This window comes from Talpa occidentalis, unplaced genomic scaffold (assembly GCF_014898055.3).
Source record: "Talpa occidentalis isolate TD23 unplaced genomic scaffold, MPIMG_talOcc4v2.1 talOcc4.6, whole genome shotgun sequence".
Taxonomy (NCBI): domain Eukaryota; kingdom Metazoa; phylum Chordata; class Mammalia; order Eulipotyphla; family Talpidae; genus Talpa; species Talpa occidentalis.
This window is the reverse complement of record NW_023604972.1, coordinates 72,088,020-72,109,575: the sequence shown is the minus strand read 5'-3', so window position 1 is coordinate 72,109,575 and position 21,556 is coordinate 72,088,020. Positions and strand designations below refer to the sequence as shown.

Sequence of the window (21,556 nt, the reverse complement as noted above, 5' to 3'; positions counted from 1 at the left end):
TAGCCATTACTAAGAGTATAGCAGGATGATTGAAATCCAACACTGTACCCACCAAAGTCTGTGCCTTCCCCTCTTTTTTTAAAAACTGTGTTCTATTCTATTCCTTGATTTCATGGCTCTCCAGTGTATGATCAAACATCATTAAGAAATTAGAAAACCAGGTCTCCCAGGTGGCACAGGGGTTAAACCTATTGACAGCCACTGCAGCATGAGTTCGATCCCAGCCAGCCAGGGGGCTGACTCACATGGCACAGCAGACCTCTCCTGTCTTACACACTGCTCCCTTTAGCAGTGTATTTCAGTAGATTCTCCTGTTCTGCTCCCCACTTTCTCTGGTGAATCCTCTCCCCGCCCCTGCTCCCTGGCACCTCTGGCCTACATCCCAGTTCTTGTATGCATAAAAATAAATCTTTCAAAAAAAAAAAAAAAGAAATTAGAAAACTGCCGCAATGGGGGTAACAACTAGAGCTTCTAATTTATCTGCTTTTCTCAAACATTAGTATACAAGAAAAAACACATTGTAATGGCTTTTTTTGGATTTATTTGGTTCACTATTATAGCATTTATTCATTTAACAAGTATACACTGAACAAGTTTTCTGGATGCTGTTTTCAACTATTTTTCATTGAAGATAGACAATTTTAATCAATATTATGGCTAAGCGAAGGATTACACATGTAGAGCTTGACTGATTTTAGAAATACTTTGAGAAACTACCCTCTCAGTTCCAAAACATTCACCTGCAAATAAGCATCTGGAATATATCCAGTTGGCAAGTGATGGACTTCTTTATGTTAGCGATCTCTGAATTTATTGAGTATACCTACAACATGTAATGGTGAGTCAATAACTATATTGTATAATCAAATGATTTCTGAAGCTGATCTTGATCATTTCATAAGGTATCTCTTAAGAATTTAGGCTATTTATTTTGTCAGTTTTAAAAACTGTGTGGTACATATTAAAATCACCACATAGCTTAAGACTATAAAGTCTTAATTAAAATACATAAAGCAGAAGATTAGCAGTTAAGCACATGCATTCATGTAGTAATAGACTGTGGACTTAAAAATGCTTTCATACTAACATAGACTATTCCCATGATTTTTCACTCTAATTTTGATAAATGTGTATCAAAAAGACTGGAGCAAAAAAGTCTTCAGTTCCTGGAGGGTTCATTGCATCAGTGAGATTTTCAGCATTCACAAAAATGGAGATGTTTTTAGTTCTGTACTTTTACCACCATATCACAATGAAGGAATAATTCTAAATCAACAAGTGTATTCTATTTAACTTGCCAATAAATTTATGGAGGGTGTATCCCCAGAGCTCCCAGTTTTCATCTAGGGGCTATAAGTATAAATTATCTTTACTCTGAGTATCATTTTATGTGAAGAAAGCCTAAAAGCAACAAATACTAGAAAAATTCTGTCTTCTTAGTATCATTTTCAAAAATTGATATTTGTCTTTCTTATTTCTCATCAAATACTCATTCCTGAATGAAGTATACAATCACGATTTAGCCTTGATGTTGACTATTCAGTAGTTAAGAACTTCTTTGAATATGCAACTTTTTGGCTTCTGAAGTTGTATTAAAAAGGCCTAACATCTGGAAAGATACATTTGGAAATGGAAAAGCATTCTTTGCAGAATTGTGTTCAAAATCTTCCTACTATCTGATTCAGGGTTTCTCCTAGAGTGCATCAAGTAACATTCTCTAAATCTTCTAATTGTTTCTAATCTTTTTAAAACACAAAATAAAGAGTTTTTCCTTTTTAAGCATACAAAACTAGGACTGTATCTCTTTATTTCTTCCTTTTCATTGTTTGTTCAAGCAATCTCCTCTTAGATTGGCTACTCTTACATATGAACATTTTTTAAGTTAGCTAACTTTTCTGTGCTTAGCTCAGTGCCTGAAACAAAGTAAATGCTATGTGAACAACAGTGAACCCTTATTTATTTAACATCTACTATGTGCCAAACAATATAACATGGGCACAGAGCAGAAATAACATGAACAAACTACCATAAATATATAACATCAGGTGTATCAAGTGTCTAAAGAAAATTAAAGCAGGGGAAAGAGAGAGAAAATGACAGATACTGTTTTTACAACAGAAGTCAGAATCACATCTCTGATAAAGACATTTTGACCAAAAACCTAAAGAAAACAAGAGCAAGGGACTTGAATACATGGGGCAATGACAACTTCACACAGACGGAAGATAAAGCACAAGGCCCTAATGCTGGGATTGCTGGACAGGGGAGCAGGTGACTGGAGCAGATAGTACAAGGCAGAGAAAGGTCAGAGAAGAAGCTTAACTGCCTACAGTAGTTGAGAGACCAATACCTGCTAGAAGATCTTTTGGTAAGAAACTTGGATTTGGGTTGGTGTGTCAGGAAGTCACTGGAGGGCTTCATCAGAAGGGTGACAAGAGTGGGAAAACCAGAGGAGCCTGTGGCCCCAGTGAGACCACAGATGATGGTGGAGTGCACAGGACAGCAGGGAAAACTAATTTAATAAGCCTAGGAGCTCTTCCACACCACAATCTCCCTTTAACTGACACTTATTGAGCACCTACTAAGGAAGACATCGGGTTGGCCATTTACAGATGTTATCTCTTACCTTAATGGTGCAGATAAAATACATATTTGCACCTAGGATTAGGATGTTAAAGCTCCAAGGAATATTGAAAAACATTTACTGCAACCACATTAATTTACAGATGTGGAATTAGAATCCAGAGAGATTAAATGCATCACCCAGGACCACTTAACTGGTCAAGTTAAGAGAAGGGCCCGGGAGGCAGGTTTCCTTAGCTTACAAAAGAGGACATTTCAGGGCCTCGCCAGTGGTGCAGAGGTTGAGCGTTGGATTGTGAAGCTGCCTGCAGCCTCTGTGGCGCAGGTTCAATCCCGGGCTGCTCCCCGGCCACTGGAGGAGGGTCCCGCATGGCGCGCAGACCTCTCCTGCCACCCGCTGCTCCCCTCAGCAGTGTACTTCGGTCCTTCTGCCTGCTCTGCTCCCCGCTCTGGCTCTGGTGAATTCTCTCACCCTCCTGCACTTCTGACTGTACCCAGTGCTTGTAAAAATAAATAAATAAATCTAAAAAAAAAAAAAAAAGGACATTCCAAGTCAGGATTTCTACAGAGTCACAAGAATAACTGATAACTGCTAGTGTCCTTCCTTAAATTACTTCCCTCTTGCCTCTTCTGATTTTAAAATAGCAGCAAAATTTCTTTCAAGCATGTTCTCATTAGGTTAATATTTATGAGAATCATTTCTAAAATGAGTATTTTTGAAATGTCTACATAATTCTTTGCCTTAGGAAGTCTATATAAATGACTATTGCCACAATCTATTGACTGGCAGTTCTGCACATCTCTGGCTGATAGAAATACCACTGACTTCCTGTAATTACTTTGTATGTCAATCTCTTACCAAAATAACACTTACAGATTACAGACAGTACTTGTCAGATTTGAGAATGGGCACAGTCTGCCTAAGTAATAATCAGTGACTATAGTAAGTTAATCTACTGCCTGCCCCAAGCCAAGGAGGACAAAATACAGAGCCAGTCTCAGTCAAAGAGGGAGCTAAAGCTGTGAAAAATGTTTTCTCTTTAAAGTAAACAGGAAACTACTATTTATTTCCAATTGCTTATTTTCTTAATTCTGTATAACTCGAAGAAATTAAGAAGCAAATAAACCTTGTTGAGGATAAAGAAGAAATTGCTAAGAACTCTGATTTGTGTTCCCTCTGAGCCAAGTGATGAGGTAACTGTCCTGTCATGAGAAAGACTCGGATTCCCATCCCCCAAATCTGGGATGGTTTCTGGATTTTGGTTCTGGACCGTTACCACTAACCGTAACCCTTCCTCTTCTCTTACCTTGAAATAGGGGTGCCAAAGGCCTCTGCTCTTTTTCTCCTTGGAATACTTGGGAGAAATTTTAAGGCCTCCAGGAACTCAAATATATCCCAGTAAGGTATGTAATCTAATACCAACATTTTATAAAATTGACCAATGGGCAGTGAGTGAGACTTGTTCCTGAATCAGCAACATAGCTTCTTGTTAGTTACTAAGTGCAAAAAGAGCTACATCCCAATCATCGGGTTCATTCCAAGCATATTAGGAAGAGAGAAATTCAACTGAGGGGCAATTCTCCCCTAAGAATCCTTTAGTTTAATTATGACCACAGTAGATTAAACGTCTGTAAGACAATCACGTCAGCTCTGCCGCTCCTGCTCAGCAGTGAAAGAAAGAAGGGAATCCTTTCACTGCAAAAAAGACAGGGAAGGATGCTCTTGTGGTTGTAAAGCATGGTTGAAATTTCAACTCAAGAGACTACCCGGCTACTGTGCTTCTTGTAAATGAACATCTTTTTGCTGCTAATTTTGTGCTATTTTACCTTCCATTAAAAAAAGTAATTCAGGTTAAACTCAGCTGAACAGCAAAAAGCTCTTGATATTTTGAAGCATTTTGGAACAATTACTTTGACAGGAGCCCTTGACAGTTAAATGACTCCCTTAAATGAATGTTATAGAAGACACATAATGATTTTTAGCGAAATATTGAATTTAACCACAAATGAGGAAAAGCCAGTCATAAGCATTATGGTTATATTTGAATAATAACATCTTGCTTATGAACCTCAATGGATTCTATAATTTCTAATAATCATGCAATCAACTAGTTAGTTGATGTATGCTTCCATCTTAGCGTTCTCTATTCATTTTGGGATTTTTGCCTTTGTTGTTGTTTTTTAATCTGAGAAACCAATATGAAAATTTGGAAACTGGTAATAATTTCCTCTTACATCAGTATGATAATTTACAGTTAGGCGGCTAATGAGTTCTGCCCACAATGGAAGTCCTCCCTTTTCCTCTTTTCTCATTCGCTGAATGAGATTCTTTCACAAAGTAAAATAATCAGCAAAAGGCAAGAGCCTGCTGCCTGGGAACGTGTGAATTCACTGTATGGCAGTGTTTCCTCCATCCGTGGGACTCAATATTCCTTTTCTTATTTTATGGATCAAATGTGAGATAGTATCAAGGCTTTTGCATGTTTTCTCATGACTAACGACTAAAATATGTACTGAAATAATAAAACTGGTACTGTTCAATTTCCTCTTTTAAATTCAATTCCAATATAAGTGAGAGTCTCCTTGTGATGGTGAAATCTGGCTTATTATAATCTGTTTTCTGGAGAAGGAGAGCAGCTAGAAATCTTCATAGACTTAAAACGTGTGGGTTTGCAGTAGGCAGGAACGCTGGGATTGAAGAAATGAGTCAGAAAAAACACACATGTTCTTTCTCTTGTCTGTCTGGCCAGTGGGGGTGAAAGTCGATACTAGCACACAGGGGCACCGCCCAGGTCTCTATCTCTCCATCCTGTGTGTAGCCACAGTGCCAGATCCTTCCGAACATGCGAGGTGCAGCCTCCCTGTGGTCCCACCACTGCCTCCACTCACCCTCCTTCAGTACATGTATATTACACTGCAGCTGCCTGTTTACATGTCTGCTCCCCACTACCCGCTCCCTCTTGAAGGACAGGGAGTGTCCTTTCATCTTGGACCCCCCAACTCTACTGAACTATGATAAGCTGTTCCCTAAATGGACTTTTGAACAACACTTTGCTTGAAAATTATAAGGTGTTGTAAACCATTGTTACTGTGATGGAAAATAATAATAAATAAACTTTTATCTTCTTCAGCTGACACCAAAAATACCTGGGAAAGGGCATAAAGTTTAAATATTTGATACTGAAATGAAAGTCCAGATACACCACAAGCTGTCTAAATGAGATACTACCTAGAACTCCACTGTAACTCAAAACCAGCAGTGCCAGCATCCACGGGGAACATTCTACACACAGACTCTTGGCTCTACCTCTGACCCCCCAAATCAGAATCTGCATTATAACAAACTCTCCAGGGAACTTATAGCAAAGTTCGAGAGCCTTTCCTTTAAATATATTGGCTAGTATGATGTCTAAAGCAGTGAGGGTGGACACACTACAGGAAAGACAAGGCCGTGGCAATGTGATTAATGCAGAATCTGCTGAGAAAGTTTCAGAGTTCTCTCAGGACTGAGTCACTAAAGCTCACAGGTGGGAAACTCACTTATACCAGTTCCCTTGGAGCCCTTTCTAGATATTTCTTCATGAATTTGCCTGTTTAAAGACACAGCTGCTCGTAATAATTGTCTTTTCTCCTTGGTGCAAGGAGTATTTATCGTCAGCATGCTGACATTTGCAGGAGTTTGGCTTTCTCCACCGAAAATGTGGATGATTGAAAGGATATTGCTGACACCTGAATAAGAAATCCAATGACTCCAAGCTATGTAAATTTAATTATTTCCCTTAATTTTTTTTCAGGAATCTCTTTTTTCTTTTCCTGAGCTTTGGAGAAGTCCTCACAATTTTCATCTGAAAGAAATACAAGTCAGCAGTGGTTCACTGAACAGGCTGACATGCAATTTCATAGGGGGAGAGGCACTGTGTCTTTAATCTAATTTGTGCTCTCAATTCCCAGCTAATGTATCTAGGGATCCTGGTGCGTGCATTTGCAAGGAGACATCTGTAATGCAGAGTCCAATTCTCTGCATGTTTCTGCAACATGAGTAAAGAATGAGTGTGGGTGCTTACAGCTGTGTGATACCACGATAAATCTCTTTATACTCACAGATGTAGAAATACTCCCGGCCTGGTCTGAATTCAAATCCTAGAGAAAAGGGTGTGAAGAGCTGGAATTTTTCAGAGAACTTCAGTGGTCCATTTGGAGAGTGAGGCCGGTTACATTCCCATCTCTTGAATCCTTTGGAGGTGTGGTCGCAGGCACTGTAGCCATCAAAGTTCACCATGTAGAGGACATAACGCTCAGTCTTATCTTCAGGGACTGAGTCCTCGTAGTGAGGGCAGAAGACATCCAGGTAGTCATTGATGCACACATCGATGTGGTAGTCACCCCTCTGAAATCTGTTGGGAGAAGAAAACGATGGGGTTATTCATAGAGGACAGATTTTCTGCTTGGAATCAGAGCTTGAACCCTTTAGTAATTCTAAGCCTGCAAGGTTTATTGTAATCTTCTATACTGTTTTATTATAACGCATTTGTCATAATACATCACACACTGTCGTTTGGGGCATGGTTTTAAATGTTGCTCTTCCAAATTAGGCAACGAGTCATTCTGCAGAAGAAATCTATTATGTTTGGTTGAAAATACCCTACAAGTGGAAGGCTTCCCTTTCACTTGAAGTATTACAAGTACTAATTTGCTGGTTTTGTTTCATTCCCCAAGCCCCATACCAAGGGATGTTTTCATATTTCTAAAATAGTGCTTCATTTAATAAATGCTGTTGAATAAATGAATAAGTAATTTAAAGAACAAATAAATGACTGAATTGTTTTCCTTATAATTGAGAGCATTCTCTATTTTCTATGCAAATGTGGAGGATTAGAGTCATAAAATTGAGAGAATTAGGATCATAAAATTTAAAAGTTGGAAAGAAAATTCCTAGAATAACAACTTCCACTTAAAAGGGAAATAATAATGCTAAGGCATAATAATGAAGCAGCTACTGAAGACCTGGAATGGAGACTTCTGATCCTAGGTGTTTCCCTTAGTATATCTACTTATGCCACAAACTCATTTTAGCTGATTTTTTTTTTGATGTCCTATTTATTCCTTTCCATATTAAGGAAACTGAAACCATCTGAATCAATGACTCCCCCCACCCTATTTCTTTTAATTTTACAGGTTGTGTTTTAAGGCTGAACAGATGAGTAATGGAAATAAGCCATATGAAAGCAGCAAAATCCATGGCCACTTCATCTAGAAAGAGTCACAGTCCAAGTAATCATATGCCCTTGTGCACACACACATACACCCATTATATATATCACACTGTCTACTTGAATTCTTACATTCAAAAATTTCTTATTATTTGCTTTACCTAATATGTGTTTCCCCATCAATTTGAGATATATTTCCCAGACCTCAGTGACATGTGCAACAGGGGTTGTTATGTAGGCAACTTTCTAAAGTCAGTGTGTAAATGCCTATGAATGCCCCCCCCCTTTTTTTAGCTAGTAAGGAAATGTTCAGAGCCCTGAGAATGTTCATTATGAAACTGTTACTGCTGAAATACAATGCCCACAAAGCCATATAATATTCAAGACAGACAGTGTCAGCATGAGCACTTCTATTCCATTTTTGGACATCTCTAAATGTTAAAAAGTTCCTTCCTATATTGAGCATAAATCTGTTTCTATGTAATTTCTATCCAGTGATCCTACTTCTGCTACCTGAAATTACAAAGCAAAAATCTAATTCTTCGTCCACCAGGTAATCCATAAAACATTTGGAGATGTCAGCTATGTGTCTCTGCAGCCTTCTTTCTCCAGACTTGAAAATCCTGATTTTTTTAGGATCCTCCTCATTCTGTTTTCTTAACCTTCTCAAGTCCTCCATTTCTCCAGCTTTTTCCTTAAAATGCAGCATCTAAACATAGCAAAGACCTTCTCCTTAAAATGCAGCATCTAAAGCAAAGACCTCAAACAGATTGTAGTGACTAGTAGAAACGCTATCAACAAGGGATGCTAAATAGTCATTGACAAAATTAAGATTCTTTTTTCAGATTCAAGGTAAAAGTGGAAGTACCACTCATTTTGAGTGAGTAGACCTACATTTCAGGATGAATCTGTTGCTGATTTCATGGGAGATTCATATACCTTCCTGAGCCTCATTTTCTTATATGTTAAGTCGGACTAAAATAGAAATCTGTCTTGCTAACCTCACATGACTACTTCAAGTCTCGATTGAGGAAAATATAATGCAAAGTATTGTTACTATTATCAGGATATATTAAAGCATATTCAAATTGTTAAATGAGAAAACACTAATTCTAAGTAACACTAGGAGCATACAACAGTAATAAAAATAACTCCTTAGATTTCCCTTTCTAAACTCCCCCCAAAGAAATTTAAACCCCCCCTCAAAAATCCAAAATCTTGTCCTCAAATATCAAATGATTTATAGAAACTATTTGATCCAAGCTTTTGAAAAGCAGCGTGCTGATTTATACAAGGGAAATAAGGAAAGACAGTCAGATAATTTCAGTTAGAGGTTCGCAAAATACATAACCATTTTTAAAAACAAAACCCTTGGAGTATCTATTTCTTTATATTTACAATGATCACAGGACCAGGTTTACTTTTTCTTCATTACTGGCAGACAACGATTTGTCAAGATACAAGAAAAGCCTGTGTTGCTTTTAAAAGATTTCTGAACATCAAGGTAACATCACTGCCAAAGTACAAAGAAAAGACACTGCAACGTTCAGATAAAAGGGTGCTGGGATATGAATCATTGGCACTCAGAGTAGCCTGACAGCCCTGGATGAGAGCCAGACAAGAGCTGCAGCAGAAGGCAATGCCCAGATGCACTTTATATTATTATATTATTATTATGGATTTTAAAGACATTCAAGGGGGAAGCTTTCCTCTCCCAAAGTGTCACTCATTTTAGGTTCTACTAGAACCTGACAGTGTTTAAAAATAAGAATAAAAATTAAAACTGCCACTGTCTGGACCCATTTTGTTACTGTTTTATTCTACAGATTGTCATTTTTCCCCCAATGTGTCAAATTTAGCCTCCTTTTTCTACCTTTTATCCCTGATAATACTGCTAAAGGATTTAATAAAACAAACCATGAGATTTGAAGACCCATTTTACATTGGAATGACCATTATCCCTTTATGGTGACATTTTACTCTGTGTGGGGTGTTAAGTGAATCACAGAGGAGCCTATTTTAAACATGAGTGCCCCAACAGTTAGTATTTTTACCTTTCTGTCCAAAGAAAAGGTGATGATTCACCATAGAACCAACTTACCCTTCTGTTACAGACCTTTAGTTATCGTAAGTTAGTTTACTAATATAAAGTTCAAAGAATGGACAGTATGAATATTTAAAAAAATGACAAATTGAAACTCTTTAAAGGCATCTGTATACTATATCCATGTACCATACAAAGAAAAGTTTAGGGTTAGATATGCTACTACTAACTCAAATTTTGCTCTCTGGCTACAAAGTAGCACTGAGCTATTGTCTTCTGACTTTGCTGTGAAGAAGCAGTATGTGTTGGCTAATATTATTGAGCACTGACTATGTTAGATTCTTTACCTCAATTTAATCTCCATCATAAATTGCGCAGAATAGACATCATTAGTATAACCATGTAAAGATGAGAAAAGCTAGATTAAGTAGTCAGCAGAACATTCCTCAGCTTTAAAGAAGAGGGAATCCTGCCACTTGCAACAACATGGATGGACCTAGAGGTATTTTGCCTAGTGAATTCAAACTGAGAAAGACAATTATCATATGATTTCACTCTTACAAGACAAAGAAACCAAGTAAATGAATGAACTAAATGAAATGAAAGTCAATTTTTCGATTTTTGACCAAATTAGTGGTTATCACAGGGGCAGAGGGGAGGTGGTGGGCAATTCACATATGCATTGCATGGTGAAGGATAGGAATTGGAATTCTAGTGACAAACCTAATATAATATGTACAGATGTTCATTTAAAAGGCTTTATATTTGAAATATATATAATGTTATAAGCCAGTATTCATTTGATTAAAATATATAAAAGTAAAGCAACATGCCTACTATTACACAACTAGGAAAAGGTAGAGGCAGAACTCTAACGTGAACAGTCCAACCTCAGAGTGAAAGCTCATCACTGTTCTACTGACTGAGAGACTAAATTGCTACAGTCCTACACTGAGGCAGCCCCCTGAAGGTTAACTCCCTTTCCTGGTGACGTTTCATTTCTCCTCCAGTCACTGATGCAACAAACATTTGATAAGCCCAGGCTCTGCTGTTTAACAGTTTTACATAAATTGGCATATGAAATCACTATTGGGGAGCTAGAGTTTCATTTTATCAAAAAGGAAATGGAATTCTGAGAGGCTGTTATCCTCATTAATTTTTTCATAGGAAATAAATAGCAGGAGTTAGGATTTTAACTCCAGTCTTAGGTGGTTCTGAAACATATTCTCTTTCCGCCTAACCACAATCGGCTCCAAACCAGCTGTTGTAATTCCCCTCACCTGATGGAGCTGTTAAGGACTGTGGTGCCATTGGATTACCTTAGGTTAACACTGTTCCTGGAAAACCTGCTGCAGGATGTCCTGGCCCTACTTTCTTTCCCTCTAGGTTGACCCCAAACTCCTCAATTAATAGCTTAAGAGTGGCATCAACATCTGGGGCCAGCATCTGACTCTTGCATGTCAGTCCAGTCTTTTGGAGAATTACGTGAATCAAGTAGATATTCACATAAAGGGATCTTTTTTCCTCACTAGGAAACAGCTTTCGTGAGTTTTAGCTCATATTAAAAGAGCAAGTTCGCATCTAGGAAGAATGATTCCACATGCCAATATTTATAAATGTCATGAGATGCAGTGCCACTGCTTTAACACATTTGTAAATTTCCTGGAAATGTTATCCTTTACTTCTTATCCTTAATTTCCCCACACTGTATCTGTGGTTTTCTACCTTTCTTAAAAAAACTGCATGTTATGGGAATTCCTGGTGGTGCAGGGGTTAAAATCTCAGCGCTATCAAGCTATCACCAGCCATGGAGGCATGAGTTCAACCCTGGCCTGGGAGCTGACCCACATGGCACAGCAGACCTCTCCTGTCTCACCCACTCCTCCCTCAGCAGTGTATCTTAGTAGATCCGTCTGTTCTGCTCCCCACTCTGTCTCTGCTGAATCATCTCACCCACAGCACCTCTGACCTATACCGCAGTTCTTGTACCTATAAATAAAAATAAATCTTAAAAAAAAACCCTGCATATTATGAAGAATAAGAATTTCTGGTTCTACACCAACAAGTCTACAATAATTGCAATGCAATCTCTATTAACTTATCACAGTGGTATACCATGTCAAAACATGTACAGTTATCACACTTAGAAAAGCAGTTGTGTTGAGTAAAATGATTCCTGCCCTGGTTATGTTCCCACACTATAAGCTTCTCAAGTGCTGGGCTATAGCTCATGTGCATAGAAAGAAGGCCCTTGTTCCCCACTGGCTCACATGTCCTCAAGTTGTTCCACAGGAGGTAAAATAGTAGACTGTTATGGCAAGAACTCATTGTATACATTTATCAAAATTTGGCAGTAAACCGGTTGAGAATCAATGTCAGACATATTATGAAAGGGCCACTTCAATTAATTAAGAAGACTAAAATTCATTATGGCAACTAGTTCTTTATAATCAACTTGATCACCAAAGACGAATCAACTTGAAGCACCAAAGATGCTCGATGATAGTTCTTGATGAACTAGAGGCTGCCTGAATGGCCAGATAAAAAGCACACTGTAGGGCTATTAGTAGCAAAGTAACAACAGAAGATGGCATGTGCGCTAGAATGTCAGCCGTGTGTGTGTGTGTTTGTCTAAGTTTGCCTTCAGTGTTTACCTGATGACATGACACAGCTAAACATGGTTTTAGTTGTAAGTTTCAAGCTATTATTGTCATCTCTCTTCATATTTAACCTGTCTGCTGAATGTGAACCACGAGTTGAGTGTCAGAATTCAAGTGAAATAAACACAACAGAGTAAGGTAACAGTCAACAATTTGTATTTTCATTGGGTGATCAACGTGTGTCCCCCAACATTGCCCTAAATACCAAAGCATTGTTCTATGACCACAATGAACCTCAGCCATGAGGACTTTCTTCTCCTGGCTGAATAATTTATTTTCAAACTTGGGTCCCTAAAAGACGGGACATTTATTATTTGAAGAATCCAGTACTTGGGCAGCCTAACTGGCTACCAACTTCAAATGGAAGTAAGTTTCCAGCTTCTTTCTGGTTTCTCTTGGCTATCACAAGGAGATATCAGCTAGCTTTCTTTCTCAATGGATGGTTTTTCATTTGACCTTATCTGCACCTTTACCACCATATGCCCTTGTGCTCTGGCTATTGACAGCTGGGAGAGCAAGTCCAAAGCACTCCCAGGCAGAGCCTTCAGCGTCAGGCCTGCAGAGGACCAGCATTTTAATCATCTTTCTCTCAGTTCATCTTTGCCACTTTCCCTGCAGTTTCCTCCTTTCATTCTACCCTCATTTGCTAAAGCCAAAATGCGTTTCATTTTAGTAGCTGGAAAAGAAAGGGTATGGTGCATATTTAAAACATTCTAAATTGGCCTTTAGCATATGTTGCTGGCACAGCAGAGAGCCTGCTTCCAGGGAAATATGTACTGAGGTATTTTATCAAGCAGCTCCTGAGTGAAGTTTCTTCACTTCATAAATATAGAAACAGCATTACTGAAAGGAGACAGAGTGGTTATTAGAGGTTAGGAAGCTGTGAGACACTTCCATCCCCCTTTTTTGTAATGCTGTAAAGGATTCAATAATGAAAATGTTATTTCTCATGAACTGGATAGTTGATTATTACATTTTAAATGTATTTTAATTTGTCAAAGAGGTGATCGTTTTAATATTCCTATTTGAACAGAACTACATTGTCATTTCTTTAATTACAAGGCAACTTAATATATTACATTCTGAAATTGAAATGTAAAAGAAGGATATGATTTATGGTCAAAGATTAAGCAAATTTATCAGCTTAGGGTTCCTCCCAACTTTTAAACTAAATCTAGATTCAGTATATCTTGGCAGTTCTGTCTTTTAATTCTACTATTATTGATTTAAAGGCTAATTTCAGAATAAGAGATCTTTTTTTTAACCAGAAGAATTTCTCGTTTGTCCTGAAGGGTCTAATGGGCCCTGAAATAGATTGGGGTTTGGTTTACAAGTGTATTTTGTGAGGAGAGGGGCAGGATGCAATCTTTGTTGCATAACACCTCTCTTCTTCTTCCTTCTGCTATTCCTTTCAGCACAGAATGCAAGCCTTATGGCTTATGGATCCTAAATCTGAGGATGCTCTTTTTTCCCCCCACAGAGGGTAAAGCATAAAGTACAAACAGAAAATCAAACCTGAAGGAGATAAATCATATTAGTGTAACTGGGAGCTGAAGAAAAATTTGATTTGCTGATTTTCAGTTTTTCTCTCCTGGGCTGAAACATGTCTGTCTTCCAAGTGTGTTGGTGACTGGTCTTCATATTCAGCTCTGAGGTAGAGTCAGAGACAGTTTCACCTTCACCAGGTCATCTGAATGAGTTTAAGTACATGATAACTGAAACACATCATTTCAGCATCCAATCTAGACTTCCAGACTCTAGAACATACCAGTAACAACTAAAATTCCCACAGAAGTGGAGATTTACAAGTTAAAAAAGACATGATTCAAGGATAAATTTTAAGTCTGTTTCTTATTCTTATTCTTATTGCAGCTGAAATGCTTGTATGCTACAACACATACATTTTCATCCAAAGAAGTAAAAGACACTGACAAACTATTTAGAACTCAGAGCAGGTGCTCTATTTACCCATTAATGAAAATTCCAATGGAATTCTTACACATGCATGTTTTGGCAATTATAAATTCTGCAGCAGGAGAGCTTTGCCTTAAATACAATAACTGTTGGCAATGGCAGTAGGGCATACTTTACTTGGCTAGATATTCAGAGTTCATCAGCAGTTTAGTCACTTTTCCGTGTGTGTGCGCGCGCGCGAGCACGTGTATGCTTTAAAAGTAAGGGGTTCCAAAAAATCTTACAATTAAAACTACTCACATCATAAAGATGGATAAAAATCTCAAATAGCTTTTGCTTGTTGCTTTTCTGGTACAAGTCACATCAGTCTTGAGTGACTTTTTAAAACCGGTATCTCCCAGGAGTAGTACCTGTTTCAAATACAGGGCCCACAATGTTTTCTCCTCCAGTGTTTTAACTCATTTGGAGTTTGTTTTATTAGCTTGACTGAAAAGCTCCAAAGGAAACAAAGCATTAAATTGGCAGAACCTAAACAAGACTTTCCTTCAGGAAGGCACTGGGAGCTTTGGGTGACAGTCTAATTGCTTCTAAGCCCCCAAAGAGGCCTCGGGCATGAAGTAAGGATGTGTCAACGTCAACAGGCTAAGTCAGCCAAAGAATTATTCAGACAGAGTTCCACAAATCCAACCCATCACAGATCACTTCAAGTGGTTTTCATAAAAGGATTAAAATAAAAGAATTATCATCTGGCAATCAGTATATGTCCTAACAGAGATCACTCCACCATGCAAAACCAGGTTTCTTTCTAGACTTCTATTGGCCAGGAGGTTCCTAACACAGTTTTGCTTTGTGTCCTAGGTTATCCAGAGTTCTCTGTCACATCAGGCACACAGGACAGAGTGTCTGCCACTGACACACAAAATCTAGCAAAAGCAGACGCAAGAAATCATTGAACAGGTTGTGCAGCCACTGTCCTAGGAGAACAGGATTAAGCAAATGGATTCTGTCCAGGGGATGCAGGAGTCAATCAAACAAATAAGGCTCCTGCCAAACTGCTTACTTACAGGGAGCCCTTTAGTGTCCTACTGGAATGGGGTTTCCCCACGGATTTTCAAGTTATTTCTATTTTTCAAAAATAACAAGAATAACCAGAGAGCCATAATAAATGTCATTTCTGTTAATCAACTTAAATAATGATTTCATAGTTCTTAAGTACTTGGTGTACAAACAGTGAAATAAATATCTGTAATATGGCCTGATGATGGCTTTTTGGGAATCATTACCATCTAAGTCTGAAATCTGGTCCCAAATTTTCAAAAATTGAGATATTTAAGACCTGAACGGCAGGGAACTAACCTCCATTAATATATTGCTAAAGGAACAAACAAACAAAAAAATAAAACAAACCAGAAGAAAGGAAATACATGCCCCATGACTTTCTTTCATGTTTGAGCTTCACAGAACAAGGGGGAAAGCATACAGTTCCCCTGGGATGACAATGGGACATAAAATAATAACAGCAACAATGATAACATTATTGTTGCTGTTTCAACCAGTTGGCAAGTCAGGAGTAGAAACCTTCATTTGGTTGCTTAGAACCCTGTGAATAGCTGAATACAAACCTGGGAGGAGGGATGATGGAAAACTAAAAGAAAAGACATCTGAATCTGGAGTCTTTGGGAGTTAGGTGGTTGGTGTAGTCAGATATGTGGAATTCATTCAATGCATAGAATTGAAAGAAAGTGGCACTGAAAGCAAATCACTGTAATTATTATAATATTCTTAAGGAGACCTCCTTTTCTAGAGAGAACTCCTTGAGATGGTGCTGGTGTTTCTTCATGTCTGTATCCCTAACACGTAGCATAGCCTCTGCACATAGTAGGGACTTGCTAGAACTCCAAAGAAAGGAAATGTAGCTGACCTGTACGAGAAGCAATACTTAAAACTGGGAAAACTAGATAGAGTGCCCAATAATCTTCGCCTGTGTTCTGGGTCCTAGGATCAAATTTTGAGAGGAACAAATAATACTATAAACAAAGGTCAAGATCAAGAAACAAAATAATGGCCGACTGCAAAAAGGAAAATGATCATCAGGACTGTTGTTCAGCAATGCTAGAAAATTACGCTGAGCCAAGTAGACAACTTAAGCACCTAAGGCAGAATGAAAGTTTCTCTCTTGTCATTAAGTCCTCTATTCAATTACCATTTATCGGGGTAATTAAACACTGGAAAGTGATGCCAGGCTAATTGTTAGATTATGATAATTACATGTCTTTGCTATGCTACAGCTGATCAAAATAAGATGTGGTCCCGTGCACTTAGCTAAAGCTGCTCTGTAATCGGCAGACTTTCATCGAGTGCTAGGCCATTTATTACTAATTCATTACAAATCAGGCGGAGAAGCTTATTATTTGTAATGCTGCTTTTTTCCCCCCACACACAGTCTCTTGGAACAAGACTCCCAAAAGGTTAAGCACAAACTGCTGCCTCTCATTGGCCCATTTCCATCCCAATTACACAGCTGAGCAGCATTAGGTGCCTCTATTTGAGAGGGTTCATCAGACTGCTTCACAAAATCCTGCAACCGCCTATCACATTGGCAGGAACATCGAAGGCTCCCTTTCAGCCTCTGCCAACCACTGTTCTGCTCTGAGCTGTGTCCCGGCAACCATGAGTTGGCAATCCCGAATATCTTTTGCTTCCGAGGCTCCCTTCTGCTCAGGTCAGAACTAGATGCTGCTGGGAGATGCCCAGGATTTGATCCACTTAGCAGGAGAGGGGAGCACAGATTGTGCTCCCTCTACCAGGACATTCAGTCTCTGTTCCTCAAGCCAGGGTCAGGAGGGGAAAGGAACTTTCCCATGAACCCACCACAGTAACCTCAAAGCTACCAGACAGTGACTCAAATCTCTGTTGCGAAGACTAGACTCACTCCAATGTACTGGAGCATTTCCAGAGGTCAGACATCTTTTTCTCCCATCCCTCTACTGGCCACTCCAGGTTACAGTTGGAAGGTGGGAAGGCAAATTAGTATTTGAGATTCTTCCTTTGCCAAAGTCCTAGGACATCCCAAATTCCCCCCTGCGACTATGTAGGGTAAATAATTTCCAGGCTTTTCTGCCCTCCCACCATTAGGATTGCATGATGGTGGGCACATGCATTTGTTACATTGTTATAAGTTGTGTTGTTTACTTCTGTGGGCCATGGGAGATATTCCCCAAGAGCAGCAGAGGCAGAAGAGAGGCAGGGGAGAGAAGGGTAGAAAGAAGGCCAGAGATGCCCAGAGTGAAGTCTTGCCGGGGCTTGGAGCCCTAACGGCCCCCTGGCCCCCTGGCACCACTGCCTGCCGTGTACCTGGTTGCTGTACTACATGCAAAAGCTCAATGAAAGCCTGAGAAAGCCACCTAGGGCTCCAGGACTCTTTTACCCCATCTGCGGGATCATAGAAAACCTGCTCTGTGCCCATTCTGACACTACAGACTATCATCATATATGTTCACATGGACCCTTGAAGAGTAAGGATGCACAAAACATCAGGTTAAAAGTTTAGTAACAAAGTTCATGTCCTGTATGGTTCTCTATTTTAGCAGTATTTTTCCTCCTGTTGTGTGGGCAAGGTTAAGGAGCAAAAGTGGTTGAAGTCCCATCCCCTAATATGGCTGTATTTGGAGATAAGTAGTCACCTTTAAAATCCATCATAAGGGTGGGGCCCTGCTCTAACAGGATTAGTGTCCCTTTAAGAAGAGACCACAGAACAATCCTTATTCCCTCTCCCTGCTTCCCACAGGTGGACACAAGAAGGTAGCCAAGGTAGTCTCTGCAGGCTGGGAAGTGAGCTCTCACCAGAAGCTGACCTGACTGGGCCTTGATCTGGGACTTTAAGCTTCCAGAACCATGAGAAATAAATTTGTCTTTTAAGCCACCCAGTCTGTGATAGTTTGTTATGGCAGTTTGAGCTGACTAATAAGGGCAGTTTAAAATTTAATTAATGGTGAAGCTGGGGGTAGCATGGTACTAAATTACATCACTGTCAGGGTCTCCAGAGATACAAAGAATCAATGAAAAGCAACAAGGTAACAGTGTCCAAGAAAGAAGAGCTTGTGGGAGAAAGACAGCAGAGTTAAACCTCTGCTGGGTAGGTATCCCCACAATACCTGGCATGGGGGAGACGCTATCCATTTGCTTTTCTGAGCAAGTGGTTAGTCTGAGGTGGTTAGTCTGAGGGGAGAAAGCACATTATTTTCCTAGGTATAGTTTCACCTCTGAAATTAACTCACGACACCACAAAAACGACCGTATTATCACCCAGCAACTGTGTTATCTCACAGTTTCAGCAAGGCTTTCGCCCAAAGATAGAATGAAAGGTGTTACAGAAAAACCACATACTCCATTTTACCCTTCTGTGACCCTGGGAATTAAAACAGAATATGCCACCTCCTCTCAAAAAAACATACTAAGTGCATTCTGAGGACAAAACAAACTATGAGGTACTTTTGTTAACACCAGAATACATAAAGCTGTCATTGTATGCACACATTTACTGGTGGCCTGTGGCTTAAGACTGGGGAGCTGGGGGAACAAAGGTACTTTGGTTCATCACATAAAAATGGTTTTGCACTACTTAGTATTATTATTGCCTCCCCACACTCATTAAAAGGATATTCATTCATACAGCTGGATCCTCTATTTACTTTTATAGCCTGGACCACAGAAAGATATATGCAAGAATACTGCAATCATAAAAAATAAGAAACTAATTGCTCTATCCCAAGGAAACATAAGGGGAAGAAAGAAATAAACAATTCACCATTAATTTCTCAGAAATAAATCTCAGCACTTTAGGGGATTCTCAAGTGCTATAATATCTCTATCTACTTAAAAGCTTGTCTATCTCAATGACAGAGAATATAGTTGTTTCCCCTTTCCCCTGTCATTTTAATAAGCTCAAATTTCAAAATGTCTACCTTGGAAAAGAACTGTAGTTCAAAGCAAATGCACATAACCTTCCTCTTGAACTTCTAGAATTTTTGGTTCTGCTACAAGCCTTGAATGAGCCACTTGTGGGGAATTCTGAAGTTTCAGAGGGATGGTTAATGCCAAGACACAAAGATGATGAAATAAGAGGGTGATAACAGCACTCCATGCTGGGCGACAACTCAGTACTGTGAGCTTTGAGAGGAGGGGGAGCAACTGGCTTTCTTCAGCACTCTAGAAAACAAGCCTGGATCCCAAAGTTTCTTTGACATGCGCATTACCATGGCTTACTGTTCAGAGTTGTTCAAGTGGAGGGGGTACTGTTGATAAGATGAACAGTATCAAAAAACTGCAAAGGGGTGTACAGAACCAATGGGAGCTCTTAGATGAACCTGGGACATACCACAGAATCTGTGTCCAGTGCAAAGATGCATGGGCAGCCATCTCACTGACTGATTTATGTACAGAATGGGGCAATTTCATTTACTGATGGTTTAATTCAGCATCTGGGTACCTATGTTCTGCATGCCAACTATCTAATTAAAATCATAAACCCATTTGTATTCTGAAACCTAGATTTTTTCATTCCACAAATAATAAAGTATGCCTTTTATCCCCATCTGTGGGAGCAATAGAGTAAAGATAACGAGGAATTCACTTGGCTACATTCTCAGATTTTCTGGCCCAAAACATCCTGTAGTGGAGAAGAGACTCAAGAGGCCCAGACCCACCAAGGATGCTTTCATGAATCTAGTCACTAGTTGAAAAGCCTCAAGTCTTGGTCACCAAGAGTGCTGGTTACTATGGCTTTATCAACATGGCATATGACATGTGCTGGTCACGTGGGCAGCCCACAAGCACAAACTACAAGGCTAGGTGTGTACAAGGCTAACTCCGCACAAAAATGAAAGGCATTTCATTCCCGTCCTATACGAGGAAGAGACAAAGGTACCTTGGCTGCAGAAATACCATTTCTTCCACTTGTGCATGCAGTGGGGCTGACCCGCAATTGTTTTTACCACATGACTGGGGCAGGATCTGAAGTTTATACATAGGATTTTGAAGCCAGTTCTAACCCACCAGAGGAAACGAACTGGAAATTGGGCACTATGGAAAGTGCTTTCTTTTGGTTTTAGTTTCAAAGTGAAATTTTGGCATAAAGGCTGAAGGACTAAATTTGCATACACATAGCAGGACTTCCTGAAGAGTATGAAACTTAGGGTTTTTTTTTTTTAATTTTTTAAATCAGGGTGGGGGCTTCAAGATATAATTAATATCGCTAAAGACATCAGAGATGTTTGGAAGTATGTGGAAATAAAATATTGCTGTTCTCTGCTAGACAATTAGGACATTTAAAAATTCGTATCACACGTGAGGAAATTATATTGGTTCAAATGACTAGAAAAATTTATAGGAAAATCAAATTAGATCAAAAATCAAAATCAAAAATCAAAAATCAAAAATCAAATTAGACCCATCATTCCTGTTTTTCTTAATAGTAAATTGCAATCCAGCGTCCAGCATCCCCTAGCAATCACTGAATAAAAAATTGGATTCTCAGCATTATATTTGTAGCTAAGTATTTATGGCTGCTTTTGACTCCATGAACTCCTCTCCTATAAAACTTTCTGTAATCGTTTTGATTCAGCAACCACAACTAAGTTACTAGACAGGAGCTAAAATAATCTACCTTACCACTCCTTAGAAACCCCAGATTTGGGCCTCCCCTGGTGGCGCAGGCGGTTGAGCGCCGCACTGTGAAGCTGTCCTCAGCCTCTGCAGTGCTGGTTTGATCCCGACCGGCCGGCGAGGGTCCCACATGGCACGGCAGACCTCTCCTGTCGTGCCTGCTGCTCCCCTCAGCAGTCTATTTTGTCAATCTTACTGTTCTGTTCCCAGCTCTGTCTCTGGTGAATCCTTTCACCCTCCCGCACATCTGGCCTGTACCCCGGTTCTTGTGTAAATGAATTAATAAATCATAAAAAAAAAAAACACAGATTTGCCTTTGGGGGCAAGTTTATCAGTCTTAACCTAGAGTAATTATTCATTATTGAATGCATGCCCTGGGCTTGTAAAGTGATGGCAAGTTAGTTTCCTCTTGGCACTTGACTCTCGACAACAGTTACACAAGAACCCTATTTCTGCATCACGACTACAGAGATCGACTAGTG

General features: G+C 39.3%; 1 protein-coding gene across 2 annotated transcripts in view; it reads right to left on the bottom strand.

Moving 5' to 3' along the window:
• EFNA5 (ephrin A5) overlaps positions 1-21,556 on the bottom strand; it is a 285,183-nt gene that overhangs the window by 43,590 nt on the left and 220,037 nt on the right. For both annotated transcript variants that reach the window (XM_054688398.1, XM_054688397.1), the window contains exon 2: positions 6,685-6,977. In XM_054688398.1, the coding sequence (XP_054544373.1) occupies positions 6,685-6,977 (293 nt within the window). The remainder of the gene's footprint in view (positions 1-6,684; positions 6,978-21,556) is intronic.